This window comes from Ischnura elegans, chromosome 8 (assembly GCF_921293095.1).
Source record: "Ischnura elegans chromosome 8, ioIscEleg1.1, whole genome shotgun sequence".
NCBI lineage: Eukaryota > Metazoa > Arthropoda > Insecta > Odonata > Coenagrionidae > Ischnura > Ischnura elegans.
In genome coordinates, this window is record NC_060253.1 from 23,299,045 (window position 1) to 23,318,797 (window position 19,753).

The following is a 19,753-nucleotide window of genomic DNA, read 5'->3' on the forward strand; positions in this document are numbered from 1 at the left end:
AGTGTTTGTTGTATTTCCTTAAAAATGACATAGAATGTTGAAACCATGGTCATTAGAGGAGTTTTACATTAAAGTGTGAAAATTATCATTTACATATAGTTTATATTTTATCATAGATATATCGCATTTCCTCCAAGTCAAGCCTGAAGTGGATATCATGAGGAGGAGTTCATTCCCAGACTATAAGGACAGTTAAATATAATAAGGAGGCTACGGCACCGTCGCTTTGCCAGCAGCAAAAAGTATGCAGTGCAGCCTCTGTGGTCAGTTACTTCAACAAATTTATTCTGATTGCCCGGCAAAAAATTCTACCAGCAACTCCTGCAAGAAACATTGCCATTTGACAGTCATCTGCAAGTCAGTTGGGATGGTGCAGTCAAGTAGTAGTAGTAGAGATGCGTTTTTAGGGGTGTGTCGACAGCAGGGTCATTTGCACTGCTCATAGTTCCTTTACCTTAAGGAAGCTTATTGAGTTCAATTAAGCGCTTTAAATAAAAAGGGGTCTCCCATTGTATGAAGTCACAAGATTTTAATTATGCCTGTGTTGATGATATATTGCATTACATTATTAATATTATCCAGATTATTACCCAGAACGGTTCGTATATCTTGGTTTCCAACTAGTTCCCTACGTTCATGAGAGTATTTTGTACATTCCTCCAGAAGGTGTCTCACTGTAAGGAGGCAATCATAGCTATCACAGCGGGGAGGTTCTTTCTCTTCGGTGAAGAAGTATGCATGTGTGAGCGCAGTATGACCAATTCTAAGCATAGTGAGGGCGACCTCTTCCCTACGACTATTCCTGGTTGAGGTGGACCAAGCAGTCATCTCCACTTTGATGTTGCAGTCAAGCACACAAAATTTCACGGAGGGTGGGGTGTTCCTAGGCAGCATTCAACCAGTTGACATGAGTGATGTAATGGAAGTTGGTTATGATTTCCTCCCTGGATCGGTGCAAGCAGTTGGTGTGAGATGCAGGAGAAGACCTTCAGGTGGTTACTGCATACATCGAGGGATGAGATTACCCTTTCCGGCAGGATTTAGGTGTGGACACGTCAGTGCTCTCATCAGAGGACTTGGGACTATTTTTGAAGGAGCAATGCAACTATTAGGTGAAATTGTTTGAGGAATCAGCAATCAGCAGCTAACAGTAATAGGAGAAGTCTTCATCATTGTAGAATGGGCTGGCAATAAAGTGGAAGATGTTTACTACATGGTGGAGGAGAAAATACCATCCCTTCTGGGTTGACCAGACATTGAAGACCTTCAGATTCTTAAGTCAAAATTAAGCACCACCATCACCGCAGCAATGGTGAGCATCACTGTGTTGACAAAACCAGAGGATGGTAGGTAGTCTTCTGAGGCCTGGGCTGCATCAAAAAAGATACACCATTTTAAATTCATCTAAAAAAGCAGGAGCCAAGCCGTCAGATATTCCGGCATTCAATGTCACTTTGGAGAAGGTTTGAGATGCCCAGACAGCTGACAAGACGATGCTACGCCTGAAGTCAAGAAACAACAACAGCTGATTGGCCAGCCATCAGGGTTGAGCAGCAGCTTGGCATAACCAGATGTGATCATGTTATACTCTGTTCATTCTATCTCTGCGGGTGAACTGGTGTGGCCAAAGCAAGTGGAGATGAGGGGAGGGAAAGTTTCTCGACACGTGACTTTGCCATTGCCAATCGGCAAAAAGTAGGCGTGGCCCCAGTGAGTCGCTCTCAGACCTCCACCGAGTGAACATCTTGAATCTGCTAGTGGAGCAGTGTTGCCAAACCTCACGCGTTCTCCTTGTATGTGACTATGTATGCCTTCCACCAACGGTGCCTCATTCAGCACGGTAGCTGACAATGTCATGAGCTTCCGTGAAAGGATTATCACCAATGCCTTACAAATGAGTAGGTATACTGTCTCGGTGCCGGAGCCAAAATACCTGTAGCCACCTATGACTCACACGTTTTCAGTGACCAAGTAGGGCAGCTATGTACATTTCGCAACGTTATGTTCGCTCATCCTCTCTTTCTCGGTACTACCTGGTACTACCCCTCCCCTATCAGTGAAGCCATCCAAGAGTGTCCGGGCTCTCATGAGAGCTCACCCGCTGACATAAAGTGAACAGACTATAGGCTATGCCGCAGTTGGTCAGGAATGGATGTCCACACGCACGGGATCTTACAGCAAGTCTGGCCATTCCAGGACAAACATGGTGTCTTTGGGCTACTTTTGAATGGTTCCTGCATCTATATTGCAGAGAGCATGCGGAAGGATATCCTGAGCCAACTACAGTGAAGACGCCTGGGAAAAACCAATGCTTGGGAAGAGCTAAAGCAAGTGTTTCGTGCCCAGGAATAGAGATCAACATTAAGAATTTCTGTATCAAATTCCAGACGTGCACTGAACATCAGCCACAGCCAGTGGAACTTTTGATGCCTGCTGGCACACTCTTGGCAAAGAAGCCTGCAAGCCACTTGATGGTGATAGAAAACTTATCCTGTTACCCCAGAGGTGACAACATAAAACAGAACCACTTCTGCTGCATTATCAAGGAGACAAAGAAAATATTTGCAAGACATGGAATCCCTAAAGAAGCGAGAAGCAAACGCGGTCCCAAATTTTCCATGATGGAGTTTTACAAGATTGCGACAGACTACAGAGGTTCCAGCAGAGCAACGCGAAAGCAGAGGAGGGAGAGAAAACTGTGAAGACTATCATTATGGAATAAAATAAAATAGCTTTGTTTTTTTCCACACTTTATTTTAAATAGCATGACCTGGGTTTCAGCATCTAATGCTATCATCATGTGCAGAATAAAACAAAGTTATTTTATTGAGGAAGGTTACACGGGATTTCCACCAGGTCAGGTCTTACAACTCCATCTCGGCCGACGTTTAGATAGAAGAGTTGTCCATCGTCTTCAGGGCAAAGAAGACGATGGACAACTCGCCCATCGAAACGTCGGCCGAGATGGAGTTGGAGAAACTGACCCAGTGGAAATCCCGTGTAACCTTCCACAATTCTATGCGCCGGGAAAGCCAACAATCAAAGTTATTTTATTTTATTTATTTTATTCTATGAAGCAATTCCACAAAGTAACGCCTGAGACCATGTCTTATATTAAGACTATCATTGAGAACGAGACAGATCCCTACCTCGGTTTGACTGCCTACAGAACAGCACTGCTTGAGATGGGAATTGGTAAGCATTCTCTAATCTCTGCTGAAGGAATAAAGTAGATGAGAGACTACAGTCATCATTATCGCCGCAACATTATGGGTATATCAGAAAAATACCCAACCAACGTAACCTTTTATGGCTAAAAGAATTCTTCCATTAAAGAGAGATTTTTGAAATCACTGGAAATTAGAAGAAATATATCCAGCTAAATGCTATTGATTATGTAGTCAATGTGTTTAAAAAAAGGAATACAATGACTTCACATGCTATGAAATTAGGGGTTGAGGGAAAATATAAATGCATATTTAATTGCAAAGCTTTATTTCTTAAATATTTCGTCTATAATTATAAAAAAATAAAAACATAATTAGTTTGCTAAGCTCATTAGAATTACAATAACAACAGTCATATTTAGTAATAAATGCCGTCACTTGAAGCACAGCTTCCTTCTCTCACATATTTTAAAGCCCAGCATAAATTTTCCTGGTGGTTCAAGTAGTATCAAAAAGATTGGTAATTTCACACACATAAATAAAAACTTGAATATTTCTCATATTCAATGAAAACTATAAATATTTTGATAAAAAATTTTATAAAGTCACCAATTTATCCTTGTTTACTTTTGGATTTGTTACTTAATGGCCTTGTTAGCTACAGACAGTGTTTTGAAAATTACATGTGAAGGCAATACCCTTTCATAGGGAAGTTTTAATCGCTACTAATTTTCCAACAAGTTGGAGAGGAGAAAAAAAAAGAAAATTGTGAATCTACTCATCAATGTTGAAAGTATTAGGAGAAAAATATTTGCCTCAAACTCGAACATATAATCTTCAATTCACATAAGACAATAAATTCACAGAATTTTCAATAGAGCCAAGCTCATTCAATTAGCTGGCACCAAAAGATTTAGAGAATTAGGCCTGCCATACACATTCAATTCAGTCTCAAGGTCTGGACAGTTCAGTCCTGGGCAGAGGGAAGAACTGACAGTATTTGGCGATTCCTAAGGCGGATCGTCAGCCAGACGGCTGGATGGGAAACCAATGACGTCCGGCCAAACTGCGCTCAAGGCTTAGCCTTGAGACCAGAACAGAATGTGTACGGTAGGCCTTAAATAACAAATTATCCCTAATGACCCCTTGCAATGACCAAAAATCATCAAACTTGGACAAGAGATGAATTTAAGACAAACTGTGAAGTACAATAATTGGTCCAAAATGGAACATGTTTCAAATCACGATAAACAAATGACATTTTTTAAACAATCCAAATAGTAATAGAATAAGAAAGCTTCTCATGTGGTATTTGGCTCTTCTACAGGAAGAAGTGCAAAATGGAACTAAGATTGCCTTTTACTCCCAATACTGTTCACAGAATACCTCTAAATGAAACACAGCCAGTATTCATAACCACTATTAAGTCAGCCCCAGTAAATATTCCAGCTAATTTAGCAGCATCCAGCTAGATCTAGCATGATTTAGAAGGAACCTAATACAATTCAGTAAGATTCAGAAGTAACCTAGCAAAAATAAGACAAAAATGTTCCATAATCAAGAGTCTAATCACTTTCAAAATTCATGAATAATGTTTTACACAACATTTTTGGAGATACATTGACATTCGTCATTAAATTCAACTTTTAATATTTTCAACAAAGGCACCAAAAACTAAGTCTGAAATTGTCAAGGTAAGGGACCTAAAAAAATTTCCACGGTGAGGAGTTTAATCACTTCCAAAGTTCATGAATCACATTTTAAACAAAATTTCTGGAGATGCAGCTTGATCCCTCAACAGATGTCTAGCTGGAATTTCTACTTGGGAGAACAGTGCCAATTAATCTACAATAAATTACATGTAATATGATAAGAGTATTGCAATAAATATGGATAACACAGCTTTTTCTTCTAAGAAAAGAAACTCGTTCTTATCATCCTGAATAAAACATAAACACAAGCTATACAAAGTTTTTAGTATTATGCCATTGCTTACTAAATAATCTCAAAATATAAAATCTATCAACTATGTTAATTACGCATACCAATCTACCAAAATTGTTGATGTTACTCGTATATTATATCTCAGAGAGCATATCAAGGAGAAATGGAAGCGTATGGTTGCTCTTTATAATCCTGTTTCTTTATAATTTCAAAGCTCCCCGTGAGTTTCTTAACCAACTAATACCCAGAACATTTCTAGCTAACATTTCCAGCCTGCACAGTATCAGTCATTGAGGTTAGCTTGAAGGAACTGATAAGGATAGTCCTTATCAGGAAGCAGGTTAGCCTTTTCTTAAGGGTCACTTATAGCTACCCTGACAAGCATCCACGATAATGACAAAATGGAGGACTAATTTTCAGCATCTCCCTGACTACTGTTATCGCTGCATTATTTTAGAGACCTAATTAAGGTATAAATGTATAAGAATTATGCATCCATTCTTAGCACTCATACATTTTATGGAGAACTAACATTATAAGACCATAAGCTTATTAGTCTTTCACTTTGAGTTATCTGAGATTTTATCCGAGCTTATACTGGGTATTGAAAAAATAAAAAGTGTTTGGCCCATCTCCAATTTTTAGGATCTCTTCAACAATGGAATAAATTCTGAAAACAATTAAAAACCCTCATTACAGAGCGAACTACAAGTTTAATGAAATCTTAGTGCTCAAAACCAAGGCCAACAGAACCAGCAAGTACGCTGAGTTGATTTGAAACTATGTATGAACATATGCACTATGAAAACCTAAGATCAAAGTTAAACATCTCACCCTTTCCTAATCCAGGACTCACGGAAACATTCCCTTTTCAATATCCCTGACTCCTGGTCCAAAATATAAATATGATTCCCTGACCAGTGGCGCAGCGAGGGGGGGGGGGTTTGGGGGATAAAACCCCCCCAGAGTTCAGAGAATTTTTAAAGTTTAATACATTTTACTTAATTGGACAATATTACTAATAGAATAATGCAAAGATTATTAAAATATCCCTCAGTGGGCCGTAAAACATACCATTTTGAACCATTTATCTTAAATTTTTCTGGGGGAGAACTCCCCAGTATTAGTTGTGCCTAAAACCCCCCCTAGCCTCAATTCCTAGCTGCGCCCCTGTCCCTGACTATCAATGGCACAGGGGCCAGGGATTTTATGGAAAAATGCAGCAAGTCACCTATATATGTAGTGAAATGAAGTCAAGCAGTAGAAGTAGCAGCAGAAAGGAAGTAAAGTAGTGCAAAGTCAGCACCACACCTTGCTGCCCAGGTGGGACAGCTCACCTCACTTCTATAACACAGCAATACTATTCATTCAAACACGATTTTCATCTTTTGCTGTATCTCTTGAGTTTTTCCCCAACAATAATCTAATTTACCTGGAATTTCCCACACTTTCCTGACTGAAATGAACCCTTTGAATGACGCTTATACTTTTATGACCTTAGAATTATAGGATTTTGCTTAAGAAACAGGCAACTCATGTTATTTGGCTAATTGGTAACCATGATATGCAAAGATTTCATAAATATGTATTAAAAATTAGTGGATGGGGATCAACTGATCCTCGGACACATGGATCGAATTCAATCCATTCATCACTATAAAAATATTAACTTAAAAACGATTCAAACAATGGGAAAACTTCCTTCACATCAAAACATATCTCTGCCCTAATTTAAAACCTCTTATGAAGTACAAAAATGAAACTTGAAAATAAGATAAGAGAAATTCTAAGATTTCAACATGAAACCAAAACCAAAGACTCCCCCATAAAAACAAGTTTACGTCTAACAAACACGGCCATACAATGATTATGGATTGATGGGAAGGCTTCCGCAGCATGGTAACAATGAATTCTGCTCCATTCTTCCAGTTTTCACCACATTATCATTGCACATGAATGGAGATGACTATGGATTGTTGTGCTTCTCCCCTAGGAAGAACCTAATATGAACCTTAGCTACCCTCATGTCTAACACTGCACATCTTATCCTCCTCTAAATCATTCACCAAAGCAATTTAATTGACTAGAGGCATATCCATTTAGGTTCTACAATTACGTTGGTACCTAACAAAATATCTCCTCCTTCCTCAACAAAGTCTAAAACTTAACAATCTATCTTCCGCAAGTATTTATTATATTGCCAAATAAACTATTTCCGCTCAACATGCAAGCTCTATTTCATAGTTTATCATCATGACAGCAACGTGCATCTACTGCCCATGTCTTGATCTTAATCTGAGAGTGGCAGAGCACATAAATTGGCATCCTGAGTAAATTTTGTTGGTGGTGCATTGTAAATTATAATAGAAGAGAATGGAATAAATCAAAAGCAAGAAAGTTTCCTCTTTTGGCCATTTGAAAACTGCCGACAGGAAAAATATACCGGATTTTTTGAGATATTACACCACTGAAAATAAACCCAACGAAAAGGTTGACTCTTTAGATGCCATCAACTAAAAATTATATCATTAATCATCGCGGATCAAGATTTTACCTACCAACAATACCTATGAACTCATAAAAAAATTAATGATATACTGAGCCCAAAAACAATGTGGCACTAGTTTTACTAATTAGAGCTGCTCTGATCATCAATTCAACATGGTAATGCAAAAAAATTTAGTAAATTTTCCTTATTTAAAACGGACAGATTCAATATCACATACTATTATCAAATTTGCTTCCAGGTATCAATTTATATCCATGGAAAAAATTCCCCTGGACCAGAAACTGAACCATGGACCTTTGACACACCAAGTCAAAAGGAAAGGGAATTTGAATTTATGTGATTTTCACCACTGTTCACACGGCAGGATTTAAATATGTATATGTACTGTAATGGGTAGAGTGCTTGGCTTCTGATGAAAGGGTACCAGGTTCAAAACCCATGTGAAGCCTTTGCATATCCACGACAAAAATCCTTGCAAGGTGAGCAAGGGAAAAAAACTGGCCTCATTACCCCAAATGAACGAAAATCACATGCCTCTAACTTGGTCTGATATTACCTCTACCCTCATCTATCCTAGCAAGGCATTGAGTTGAAACGGAGTGAACTTTTCACACATAAGGTGCTGATGGAATTCTCCACTACTCCATCTATTTTGAAGCTTGTAAACGACTTTAAATAATTTCACTTCATCAAAGGTAGTTTGGCCTCCTCTTACTCTCATCAAATGTTTACATAGGCTCCAATGGCAATGTTGGTCTAAACATAAATACAGTGCTAATTGCAACTAGAATATTGCTGCGACAAAAGTCAGCTAAAACATAAGAATTATGACAAAAATAAATCATAGAATGGTTACCAAACTAGTTTTTCAATCAATGAAAATTAATGGTCAAGTCAAATCACGTTAGTAAGATAAAGCTGCTACAAAGGTGGGCTCACAAAGCTCGCAAAAGCATAGCTAAAAAATATATGCCCTGATTTTCCCACACACTATGAACAATTTACTATTTGGAGATGGCAAAAATTTCTTGCAATAAAATACACAATAAGTAATCTTTAAAAGCTGCTCAGTCTAACTACCTAAACAACATGATCTGAAGAGTTTCTATTAGGAAATGGAGGGCATAATTCCATCAACCATTCTTCCTGCATCCCAAATGCGACTTTAAAGTCTAATTTCTACAATCAATACATGCAATAGCATATTTTAATAAGTATTAATATATAAATTTATGTTTAGTATAAATACTATAGCTTTTGGCAATCGATAAAATAGTAAAATATGGTTAAAGCTACATAATTGGTGAACACGATACATATAAGCATTTGCTTAGGTAAATGTGTGCACAGCACATTAGTTTGGCTAGAGGTACAAAAGATTAATTAGTAATCCCATTATCATAAGCTTACCCACTTGATTTGATAATTCTTCATCAACACTTGAAACTGAAACAAAAAAATTCAAAAATACCACAGAACAGGCCCTTTCTTACAAAAAAACACTTACTGGACCCCTTTTAGAGCAATAATCCTGCAGTAAATAAAGAACAAACTCAAACCCTTCCAAGATATCATTGCTGATTCAAAGTCAACGCACTCAACTTTGCACAGTATTTCAACACACATGGTATATCATGGGCAAAAGACTAGCTGCCAAGAAAGAGGACATCTTTCACAATCATGACATGGAAGTGATAACCAAAGTTTCTTCTTTACTTGCTGTCGAAGAACTTAGGTAACTTTACCAGCTTTAAAATCAACCCATTGAAAATGATAACATAACACCGAAGTGTACAGAGTTTGCACTTAACATCAGCTCGAGGTAAAAAAATCACAATAAAAATAATAATCCTGGAAAGACAATTAGATTGCCTTGCACAAATTATCATCCAGATATAAAGGGTTGTAAGACAGCAATGTCAAAATTAGGCCAATTAAACACATACAAAGGTTTCAGCATAGAAAAAATCACCACTACATAAGGCTCATAGAGCTCGGAGAGACTCCAATGCTGATAGCTGTTTCTGCTTGCGCGGAAGGCACATGGCTGACGGAGATGAGTTTGAGCAAGCAGAGACAAGTGAATGAGCAAGAGAGATAGAGAGAGGTAGGTGGCATCACGAGCAAGTGGACACCAGGTGGCAGAGCAATCGGTGCCGAAGGCAGAGGCTGCTACTACAGGGCTGAGTCCATCCTGAAAGTATTGCAATAAGAGAAATTTCTCTAACTGCTTTATGCTCGGTCATCAGAGACAGGAGACTGCACTGAAGTAAAGAGAGTCAACAAATCACTACATACGCAGGGTGTTCAACCAATCAAAGCAGAAAAATTCATTCATAATTCTCGGTTTGCCAGGGAAATTATTTTCATTATGTATTATTTTTAACAGTTTAACCTTTTCCCCACTACAGACAAAAATATGCGTCTGGATGTTTCTTGACCCAGAAGACGAAAGCCGCAAATTTTCGTCAGAGATTTCCCTACGCAGGTGAACGAATGCCGAATGTATACGTTTCCTGGCTCTCCCCCTTTCATGACGGTCGCAGGTGTGCGATGCCTTTGTTTCGGGACCCAACACTGCGGGGCTTAGGCTTCACCTTTGAAATCCAAGAGCAGGTAACCGGACCCCTAGTCTAATATTACCCCTCTTAGCAGTAAGGGACCTTGGCAATACAATTGTTTATCCAGTCATTTTGCAAAATAAATATTTGTTCCTTTCTCAAAAAATATAAACAATGAATTGAATTATTTGTCTTTTGAGCAACATTTAAAATTTTTAAACAAAATTCTATTACATATATATACATATTAAATTATATATCGATTTCAGTATAAACATCAACATGGAAATTGTTGCTGAATTAAATGCATTAATATTGACGGTAGAGCTTCGTTCAAAGTTAAACAATTCTCAGAATAAAACGAGGAATTCAATTTGAAGTCTGAAATTTACGTTCAATAAACAATTATTCATATTGGAAGTAAGGAAATAAAACTTTGTAAGGTTCACTGTTATTTAATTATGGGCACGACCCGGGTTTCGTAACTTGGTTACATCGTCAGGAGACTGATCTTGCATGCATCATACACAAAGTACACAAGTGACAGTGAGGACATCTATCGGAAAGGAAAAGGACTGGTTGAAAGAGCGGGGGTGAGGGTTAAACACGGACTGAAATAGGGAGAGGGGGTGGGGGAAAGGGGCAGCCTTGATTTGGGACGAGGGTTTTTCCTGTGAGGATAGGTATCTGACCAGCCAGGGGAGGGCGGGGTTAAAGTGGGTGAGGAGACGAGAGCTAAAGAAGGTAGCGGTGTTGGGGAAGAAAGAGAGGATTAGCGGGGTACATTGAGTTTTCTAAATCACAATAGTCTATGGAAGGTCGTTGAATCTGACTGTTGAAGGGGCTGGTATGGGTTAATGATTTCCCCGAAGGACATGGGTCACTGGGGGAATTTTGGTAAAGGCACTGCATAGTATTCGTTCCTTACTTCCAATATGGAGAGGTTTCACAAAGTAAAGCCAGAAGTTATTAGTTATAAATTATTCATATAGCTCATTCATATAAGCAAAGCTTGATTGACTGCAAACCAATGCCGCTCTGGTAGGGTTATAAACCCCGAAAGGAGGGAGCCCAACTACCCTCGGAGTCCGAGATAATGCAGAGTCCCCGCTAGGAAGGGTGGAAAAAGGTTGGTGCTGAGAGTGCGTGATTATCCCCGATACCCTTCTCAACTAATGTCCTGCAAAAATGCTCCGTACGGATGGGACGGAAGAATCTCACGGGGGCTCAGTACAGCAGTCATGCTAAGGCGAGAACTCCACTGTCTCAAAAGGGTTAACATTGTGGAAGCATCATTTGTTCAGTTGAAAACACCAAAAAGAGATATTTTTATAAAAAATACCATTCAAGCCTTCATTATCCCTAAACTCTTGCATATTTATTGCCTTCTCTATACTGAAGAATCAGACTCTACCAAAATAAGGCATCTTTTTTGTCTCTTCTCATAGTCCCTCTCCTGCTGCTGTGCTGCTAGCATTAGTTAGTGTAAGTGATTCAAGTTTGCCAGGGAAACAAGCAAAAAAAGCTGTGCATACGGATTGTTCAGAGTAGTAGGCATTGCACTCCAATTTTCTTTGAGAGAGACATGGCAAAGCTAAGAGCTGATATATTTTCTTCTAGAACTTTTTGGAGGCAAAATATATTTGGCATCAAAGTATATCAAATGCTAAGAATTGAACTGCTGCCAAAACATTAATTTTCCTAAAATGGCGATTGAATGGCTTTACATGGAATTAATTTAGTTCCAGAAGCAAATTTACTGCATCTTTCCGTGCCAAAAAAGCAGGCCCTCAGCCTGCTGACACCATGGTGGTTCTTTTGATTCACTCGTCAAGATAAACATTTTCACCATGGCAGTGGAAAAGATTGTTGACTTTTCCCAGATCAATTTCAAATCCCCTATAAAATATTAAAGCAAAACTGAGTAACTCTTTTTCAATTCATCCTTTTCGATACTTTCTCATAAGTCCAGCAACATCCCCTGTTCATTTTCTCTTCCAGTCAGCGTTCAAGAGACAAAAATTTTTCCCTTCAAAAGTCAAATAGAGTCGAATATGTATATGGACGTAGTGGTAAATTGAAGTTTGCCATTCACTACGGGCAGACTTCCAAGACTTCACTGCAATGTAATATAAAGCACTGCATGGAAATTAATATACCATACCTCCATTCCTGCTTTGTTTGAAACAAAAATAATTGATGAATATATTTATAGCCTTATAAATCTTGAAATGAAACCCTTTCGGGTAGAAGTCTCTTAGGATAGCCCCTAACTTAACCACTGATGAAATCTCAGAATTGTGAAGCTAATTTTTCGTAGAGTATGCATTTGAAATAATTTTTTTCTGTGCATGAGCTTTAAGAGTAATGCCTCTCAACTTAGTCAGGACAAATCCAGGATAATTTTTAGCACCAAAACATTGTTAAAATGTCACAATAACCTTTTTTGCATCAAATGCTTAGGAGACTGATGAGAACAATAACAAGAAACCTAAATAAACAATGCAATGAATTTGGAATTTTAAAAAATTTAAAGACATTGATACTTCACACCAAACTAAATGTATATGATACTGTAAACAACCTTCAAAACAAGCAATCAAAATTAGTGATCTCTGAAACAAAACCTCAATTTTATTTACATTCCTAAGGTATATGCATCACAAAAACACAACATAGTACAGACTTGATTTCTGGAATTACAACAAAAAGTTGAGCGTAGAGCAATGAAGATAAAATAACTCTTATGGTTTTTCCTCCAGTACCAATGATTTGAAATCAATTCAATCATTGCAGTAAAGGCAACCTCATTAATATATAAATTAATCTTTTTCCACTAAGCATGAGTGTTGCTCACTTACTTTTCCTCTCTTGATGATTATTAGTTTGCACGTCTTGGGTAAAATATATAAAATCTTCAGGTCAATTGGTTCAAGATTTAAATAAATTTTCCCACAGTAGAGTCATTACTGTAGACCTAAAATAGCATTGAAAGAAGTAGCAACAAATGAAGATCACAACATGTATGATATGGAACTGCCAATTTACAGGTAGTCATGGGTATTTCTTTCGCAAACTTCTTAAGGGTTCAGTCTACCAATGAGAAAATTTGCATTATTTTGCTTTCTTTTCAAAGCTTCATAAGGGAATAGGCTCAGCATTAACAGTTAATTAAATGCAAACTGATATGATTAACAGAATTTTACCTTGAGTCTCTGTGGTACAGAGCTACTTCCACCAAAATAGTTATCCCACTTGGAAAGAATGATAATGCAGTTTCCCTTACCATACATCGCATATCAGAAGATAAGGCTGGTTTATTTAAATATCAGCCATGAATTATCCATGGGGAGAACTTAGCGTGAGATTCCAATACGCCAATGGCAGTGGCATTCATACACAAAATTATCATGTATTCTGACTAAATAAATAAGAAAATTAACATAGGTTTTTGCTCATTATGAATTAACAGGACAATAAGCATGAAACTATGGAACGCCAAATTCACTTTTTTCTTCTTTTTATCCACGCCATGTAAGCTCTAACTGTGAATCATCATGAAGATGGGTATAAAACTAAGGAGAAGACATTTATGCAGCTATAAAACAACTGAATTTAATTTTAATAACCTGGGTGCAGAAGTTTTTAGCTGGTTATGCATAAGAATGATCGCTGGTGTGAAGGACATATTGGTTTTTAGTATACGTGCCGGAACTGGCCATGGTGATAATTTTCATGAGGTCACCCGCAATGCAAAAATTGTGTTAAAAATCCACAGAGAAAAATCATTTGCCTTGACCAAGATTCGAACCCAGATACCCCAATTTCCTGTCCATAACCGGAGTAAACATCTTTATTTCTACAAATCTGTGAAACTAAATTCTTGTTAAGAGCTGAATTTAAATTCATTACCAATTTTTTTAATAAAACCAGCCTTTGCTGTTTAATTCCCCTTTTCTACACTGGTCTTTCACCTCTCAGAAAAAAAGTAAATAAATGTTCTACTTTATGGGTGGCTGAAATACGTATGACCAAATTGAAAACTCAATAATGGTATGTAATCCTATAGGTACACATATGCATCAAACAAAAGTTTGTGCTAATGCTGACCCTCTGCCCTGATGATGCCTTAAAAATAAAGTGAAACGTTGGCCACAAAAGTTTTTTTTAATAATTAATCCAAACCCTCGCTCAGAAAATCTTTTAATAGCCTCACCCACAATAGAACCGTATACGTATGTGACTAGTAGTACAAATTATAGCCCAGCATGGAGTAGGAAACTTTTCCCAGAGTGATGGATGAGTGGAAAAAGGTAATATTTAATGGTAAATTCATGCACTATTTGGGAAGAAGAACTGCATTAATGTTGGGTGCATTTTGGGGGAGTGAGCACTCAGAGCGCTACCACAACAGCTGTGGAATTTGTCCCTGAATGCGATCGCTACGTAGTACATCAATGTGAGCACCCAGTCACTTCTTTCCGCTGTCTTTTAAGTCACTACTTGCCTGAGCAATCACCAATGATTGGTGGAAGCTCAAATATTATTCCTAGGTGGCCTATGATGCGTCCACTCATGTGGTGTGAGCAAGATCACCGAGATCTCACTCCCCCTGATTGGGCCCATTGACTGTGATTGGGAAACCTATTTTGGCTTAAGTAGCACTCTAGATCAGCAGCCCAAGGTCAAATTCTATTGTTTGCTTAAGCTTGCATTTTCCCAGATGTTATCTATCAGGGCTTCATACATATTTCACAGTCAAAAAGGTGACCAAGCAACAATGGCTAACAGAAGTGATGAAATAGAGAAATTTCCACCTTTTAGCCTGGTCTACAATGGGACATAAGTAGAGATACGTGAAAATTGCACTTTCATTTTTATTTTATCGCACTTTCAATAGCAGTTTATCGCAATTTGTAGCGTCTATTTTTTATTCTCATAATGTGGTAGATGACGATAAAATGTAGTGAAACACAGTTACATGACAAAATACAGAATACCGTATAAGCGCGTGTAAGAGGCGCACCTTTTTTCCCAGAAATTGCAGCCGAAAATGAGGGTGCACCTCTTACACAAACTTCTTATCTTCCCCCCTCCCCTTCACCGGTCGCAAGTCTAAGGGGAACTGAGTGTCCTTGGTTTTCAGTGTGAGTCAGTCATCTGTAATCGTAGGTAAAAAACAAGCGGTAGGCAGGGGAGTTTCTCCCTTAGTGACGTATTTTTAAAATGCTCCAGTTTGCTTTTCTTGTAAGCATCGCGCAGTCACGTCGGTACCCCGGAGGTGAACTTGGAAAAGATCGGGGGTTTTTCGCTCCGGAGGGCGCGCTAAATTTACTGCCACGAGTGGGCATCCCGCGGCATTTATACTGCATATAGTAATCGGTTATCAAACGTAGAGAAATGCATATTTTTAGATGACATGCCTGGTCAATAGTCAATATCTGTCTTGCCGAGTAATTTCCATTACGCTGAGGACCTGATTTTCCAAAAATCATCTTCAGACGCTAATAAGAGGATTATTGCAACTGAAAATTATATTGGAGTCAAAACCTGCGCTTAAAAAAATTCGAACGAGTGTGTTCAATGTTGGACTAAATTGTGGACGGAAGAAATCAGAAATGCTTATAAGTGAAGAGCGCGGAAGGAGAGGTCCAGGGGAAGGAGCGCGAACCCTCCCCTCCGTTATTCAAGCTACGAGGCAATGAGCCCTATGAGCGAAGGAGCACGGGAAGAACACGTCCGATCTTGCATGTGACGTCGTTGCCTTCAAAGCGAAGGGGCGAAGGCGCAGCAAAGTGATATACGCAGTTTGCGTTGCCTAAAGTTTCCAGTCCGTCTCGTCTTGTTTGAATGCGCTTATGCTACACTTGTTTCTTCCGAAATTGTCCTGTTTGGACTATTTTGAATATTAGTAGCATTGTTGTAACTATAAATCTTTGTGTCAAACAATTAGAGCTTAAAAAACTCAAAGTCTGTCAGATATGCGTCGCGTTAGATCTCTTTCTTTTTTTGAACCTCGTGCGTGTCATACAATTATTGAAAGCTATCGAGATATCTTCGGGCTCAGTAGATGACTCACCTATCATTTGGCCTCCATAAAATGGGAGATCGATCAAGGTCAGTTGGTGAGACGGGGTAGGGATGAAACACGTTTCCATTGTTCCACTGTAACTTGATGTTTTCCTATTTTCCTGTGGGGTCTCAGAAAGGAAAAAAAACGGCAGAGGAATTGGCTGATGGAGGGCCGAGTGTGGTTCCGTTAAATCTACAACGTGGTTATTATCCCACGGCGCTGAGATTGCCCCGGCGCTGAGATTGTTGTCCAAGCTCTTGGGAAGGTTCATGCTATGTGCCTGTCATGTTTTGCCTTAAAATTTTCCAAGGCTGCAATTCTATTGCAATACTCCTGCGAGAGCATTTAAACAAAATTCTTCGTGAATAGGACAAGCATCGTAGAGCAACGGCGTATGCAAAGAGAGGATCGGAACTCTTTCTATTCCCTCTTATGCCGCTATTACCGCCGCAGTTATCAAAATTTCCTCTTTTAATTAATATTGAAAGAGGAAAGTTCGATAACTGTCGAAATTCCAGGCCTACGTCTGCAACACCACGCCATAGTATTAAAAAAAATGCCGCAAAATGTTTTTCTTCATAGCTCCGATGCTAAAAATAGGGGTGCGCCTCTTACACGTGTGCGCCTCTTACACACGCTTATACGGTATTTTAAATAATCATGTTGTAGAACAATAACAAATTAAGGAATAAGACATAAAGTGGCGGAAGTGTAGCTTGCCCGCGCCCGCTTGTAGTTCAAGGCCACGTAGAGTCCCAGCCAACTAGCAGCTGGCCAGGCGCTAACATGCTTTAAGCGGTGAGTGTCGGCGGAGCATTGCATTAAACTGCGCTCGGCACAATATGCACGGATTTTGCCGTCAAAAAGGCAAATTTGCATAAAAATATCATAAAAGTCCAGTCATCGCATCTATGTCGCATTTATTTGTGTACATCCCATTTATCGCATTTGCGATTTTCACGCATCTCTAGACATAAGCTATAAGGAAGCCAAAATACCATTCCACAATTGAAATTAGCCATAATCCGTGAGCCAAAAGAAATATGATTAAACTTATGCCTATGGGTAATCATGAAACACCTAATCATGAAAAAAAAATACAACATCTTGGGCACTGACTAGGCTAAAGTTGCTAGATGACATAAAAACCACTAAAAAATTAGGTGCAGAGTTATATGGAGTGTAAAAATAGTTCACTGAATGTTTGGAAGAAAAAATCTGGAAAAAATATCTTTGCAAACATCAGTACCATAGGAAAAAATGCAATGAAAACATAAGTGTTGACAGAGAGTATTGATATCTGAGCTCAACTACCCACTTTGCCTTCATTTTGAAATTTTGTCTTATGACGTACATCTCCGATTGGAGATAAGTAATTTCTTATGTTCTACAGTTAACATCTTACAGAATCTGCCACACAGCTTATGTCTGATTGTAGACCGAACATAATGTCACGTGATTATGGTCAAAGGAATCAGAATTTTTTAGACCTCATCATAAACTACTTATGGTGGGTGTGCCTGTGAAATGAACAACAAGTCTAAACTATTACACAAAATAGAAGGATTTGCCTTAAATGTGATATGAAAAGGGACAGTAAATTGTGCAGTCCTCCTGAAAAATTCATACCACGGAAGACTGAGAACTTCTCTTAAATGCTGCGTTGACAACCATGCCCTCACGTCAGAAAGCACAAAATGCCCATACTGGAATGAGAACCAATCCTCCTCTCGTGGGTAAGTTATAAATTGCAGGAACAAGGGATTATTCCTTCCATGGTCACATAAACTTTTTGATCAGGACTGAACTTAACTATAAGGTAAAATGTATACCTTAGTTAAATAGAGTGATGGAAAGCATACACATGGCTATAAACTAAATGAGAGCCACAGCATGAAAATTCCTTTGAATTTGAAAAAAATAGGACTTAAGAGAAAATCATTATTTAGGAGGCAAAATTGAAGTTCATATTCATCATCACTAAAAATTTGGTTAAATATCAAGAGCAAGGAATTTGAAGTTAGCATAAATGCAAATGATTTTTTGACATATTACCCAATATATGATGAGTAAATGCAGCACATTTAATTACGAGTAAATACAATGGACCTGATGACACAGCATGAAAGAATGGAGGAGGTTTACTTTCCCTTAATCTAGATCCATAAACTACCCTGCATGCCACATCTACAGTAGACCAGAATAGAAAAATCAATTTTTTTAATCCATCAGGCCCAGCAAAAAAAAGTTTTGGGACTGATCAAAAATAAGGCCTGAAAAATTTGAGACCACTAGGTGAACCCCTGACCATCACTCAAATGTCATTCGGGGGGGAAAGTCAAAAATCTAAAATTTTAATATATGGTTATTCCCTAAAGATTTTGCTGAGTTACTGCGGTCTATGACAAAAATTTCGTTCATTTTGATGTTTGTCCCACCGTTGTATGAGCCACAAAATGCCAAATTTGAGTGCACATCAGGGAAGACAATATTCCAACGCCCACGCAGTGTCGCGGATAGAGGAGCAGCAGGCTGCTCCCCCTACCCTCCCCGCACACCTCTTCCCCTCCCACACCCCGAATACAGCAAAATTCATCTTGCATGTGCTGCTATGACAGCACGCAGGATCACTGTTGGTATGGTACATAAGCATAATCTTTCCCACTGATTTTTCTACCATAAACTAATTGGGTTTTGGTCTATCCACATATTTCCATTGTTTTGACAGTTTCTTCAGTTCGCACTTGGCAGGCAAACAATCAGGATGTCCACCGTGATTGGGTACTGTGCCATCAATAAGCTTAGTAATGAGGTACAGTTAAAGCAACAGTAAGGGATAAGAACCAAAAAGCACAACAGAGTAGCCAGATTTTGGATAGTGCCTAATGCAGCAATTTGTAGGCCTTGGAGACTTAACTTTTCATATACCGTATATGCCTGAATATAGTCCCCCCTTTTTTTCCAAAAATGCCCATGGTAAACGAAAAGGGGGGGACTACATTCTAACGCATTTTTTTAACTTTTCCCGAAACTGAAGCCTCAAAATTAGGGGGGAGGGACTATATTCGGAGGGGGACTACCTATATTCGGAGAAATATGGTACCTCTCGTATCTCTTAAGATAACTTCAAGTGGACTATGGCTGTAGTTCATTTGTGAGAAGATTTTGTGAAGAAGTGATTTGGCAGGTAGAAAATTCAGCGGGCAAAATAACATCATGATGGATGTTCCTGCCAAGAGTGTGAGGCCTGACTAATCACACACAGTGACCTTTTTGGATGTTGGAAACAATAGGCATGTGGATCAAGTCAGGACTCAAGGCTGAAGAATGCTTTGTCTCTAAATTACATGTAATAATAACGTAGAAATATACATACTTACCCAGTCAAAAATTAGTGCTGCAGCTGAGTTAGGTCAAGCTCAAAGTGTCTTTGCACCTCTAGCATGGAAAAATGATCCACGACATTTCCGCGATGCCGATTAAACTCAAAAGAGATCGT

General features: G+C 38.6%; 1 protein-coding gene across 3 annotated transcripts in view; it reads right to left on the reverse strand.

The window, feature by feature from the left end:
- Nucleotides 1-6,331: 6,331 nt before the first annotated feature.
- LOC124164071 (transmembrane protein 245) overlaps nucleotides 6,332-19,753 on the reverse strand; it is a 74,371-nt gene continuing 60,949 nt past the window's right edge. For 2 of the 3 annotated variants that reach the window (XM_046541242.1, XM_046541240.1), the window contains one exon: nucleotides 13,030-13,158. In XM_046541242.1, the coding sequence (XP_046397198.1) occupies nucleotides 13,113-13,158 (46 nt within the window). In that variant the 3' untranslated portion in view covers nucleotides 13,030-13,112. Of the gene's footprint in view, nucleotides 9,815-13,029; nucleotides 13,159-19,753 lie in introns of those variants that run through there. The other variant, XM_046541241.1, reaches the window with a different exon arrangement.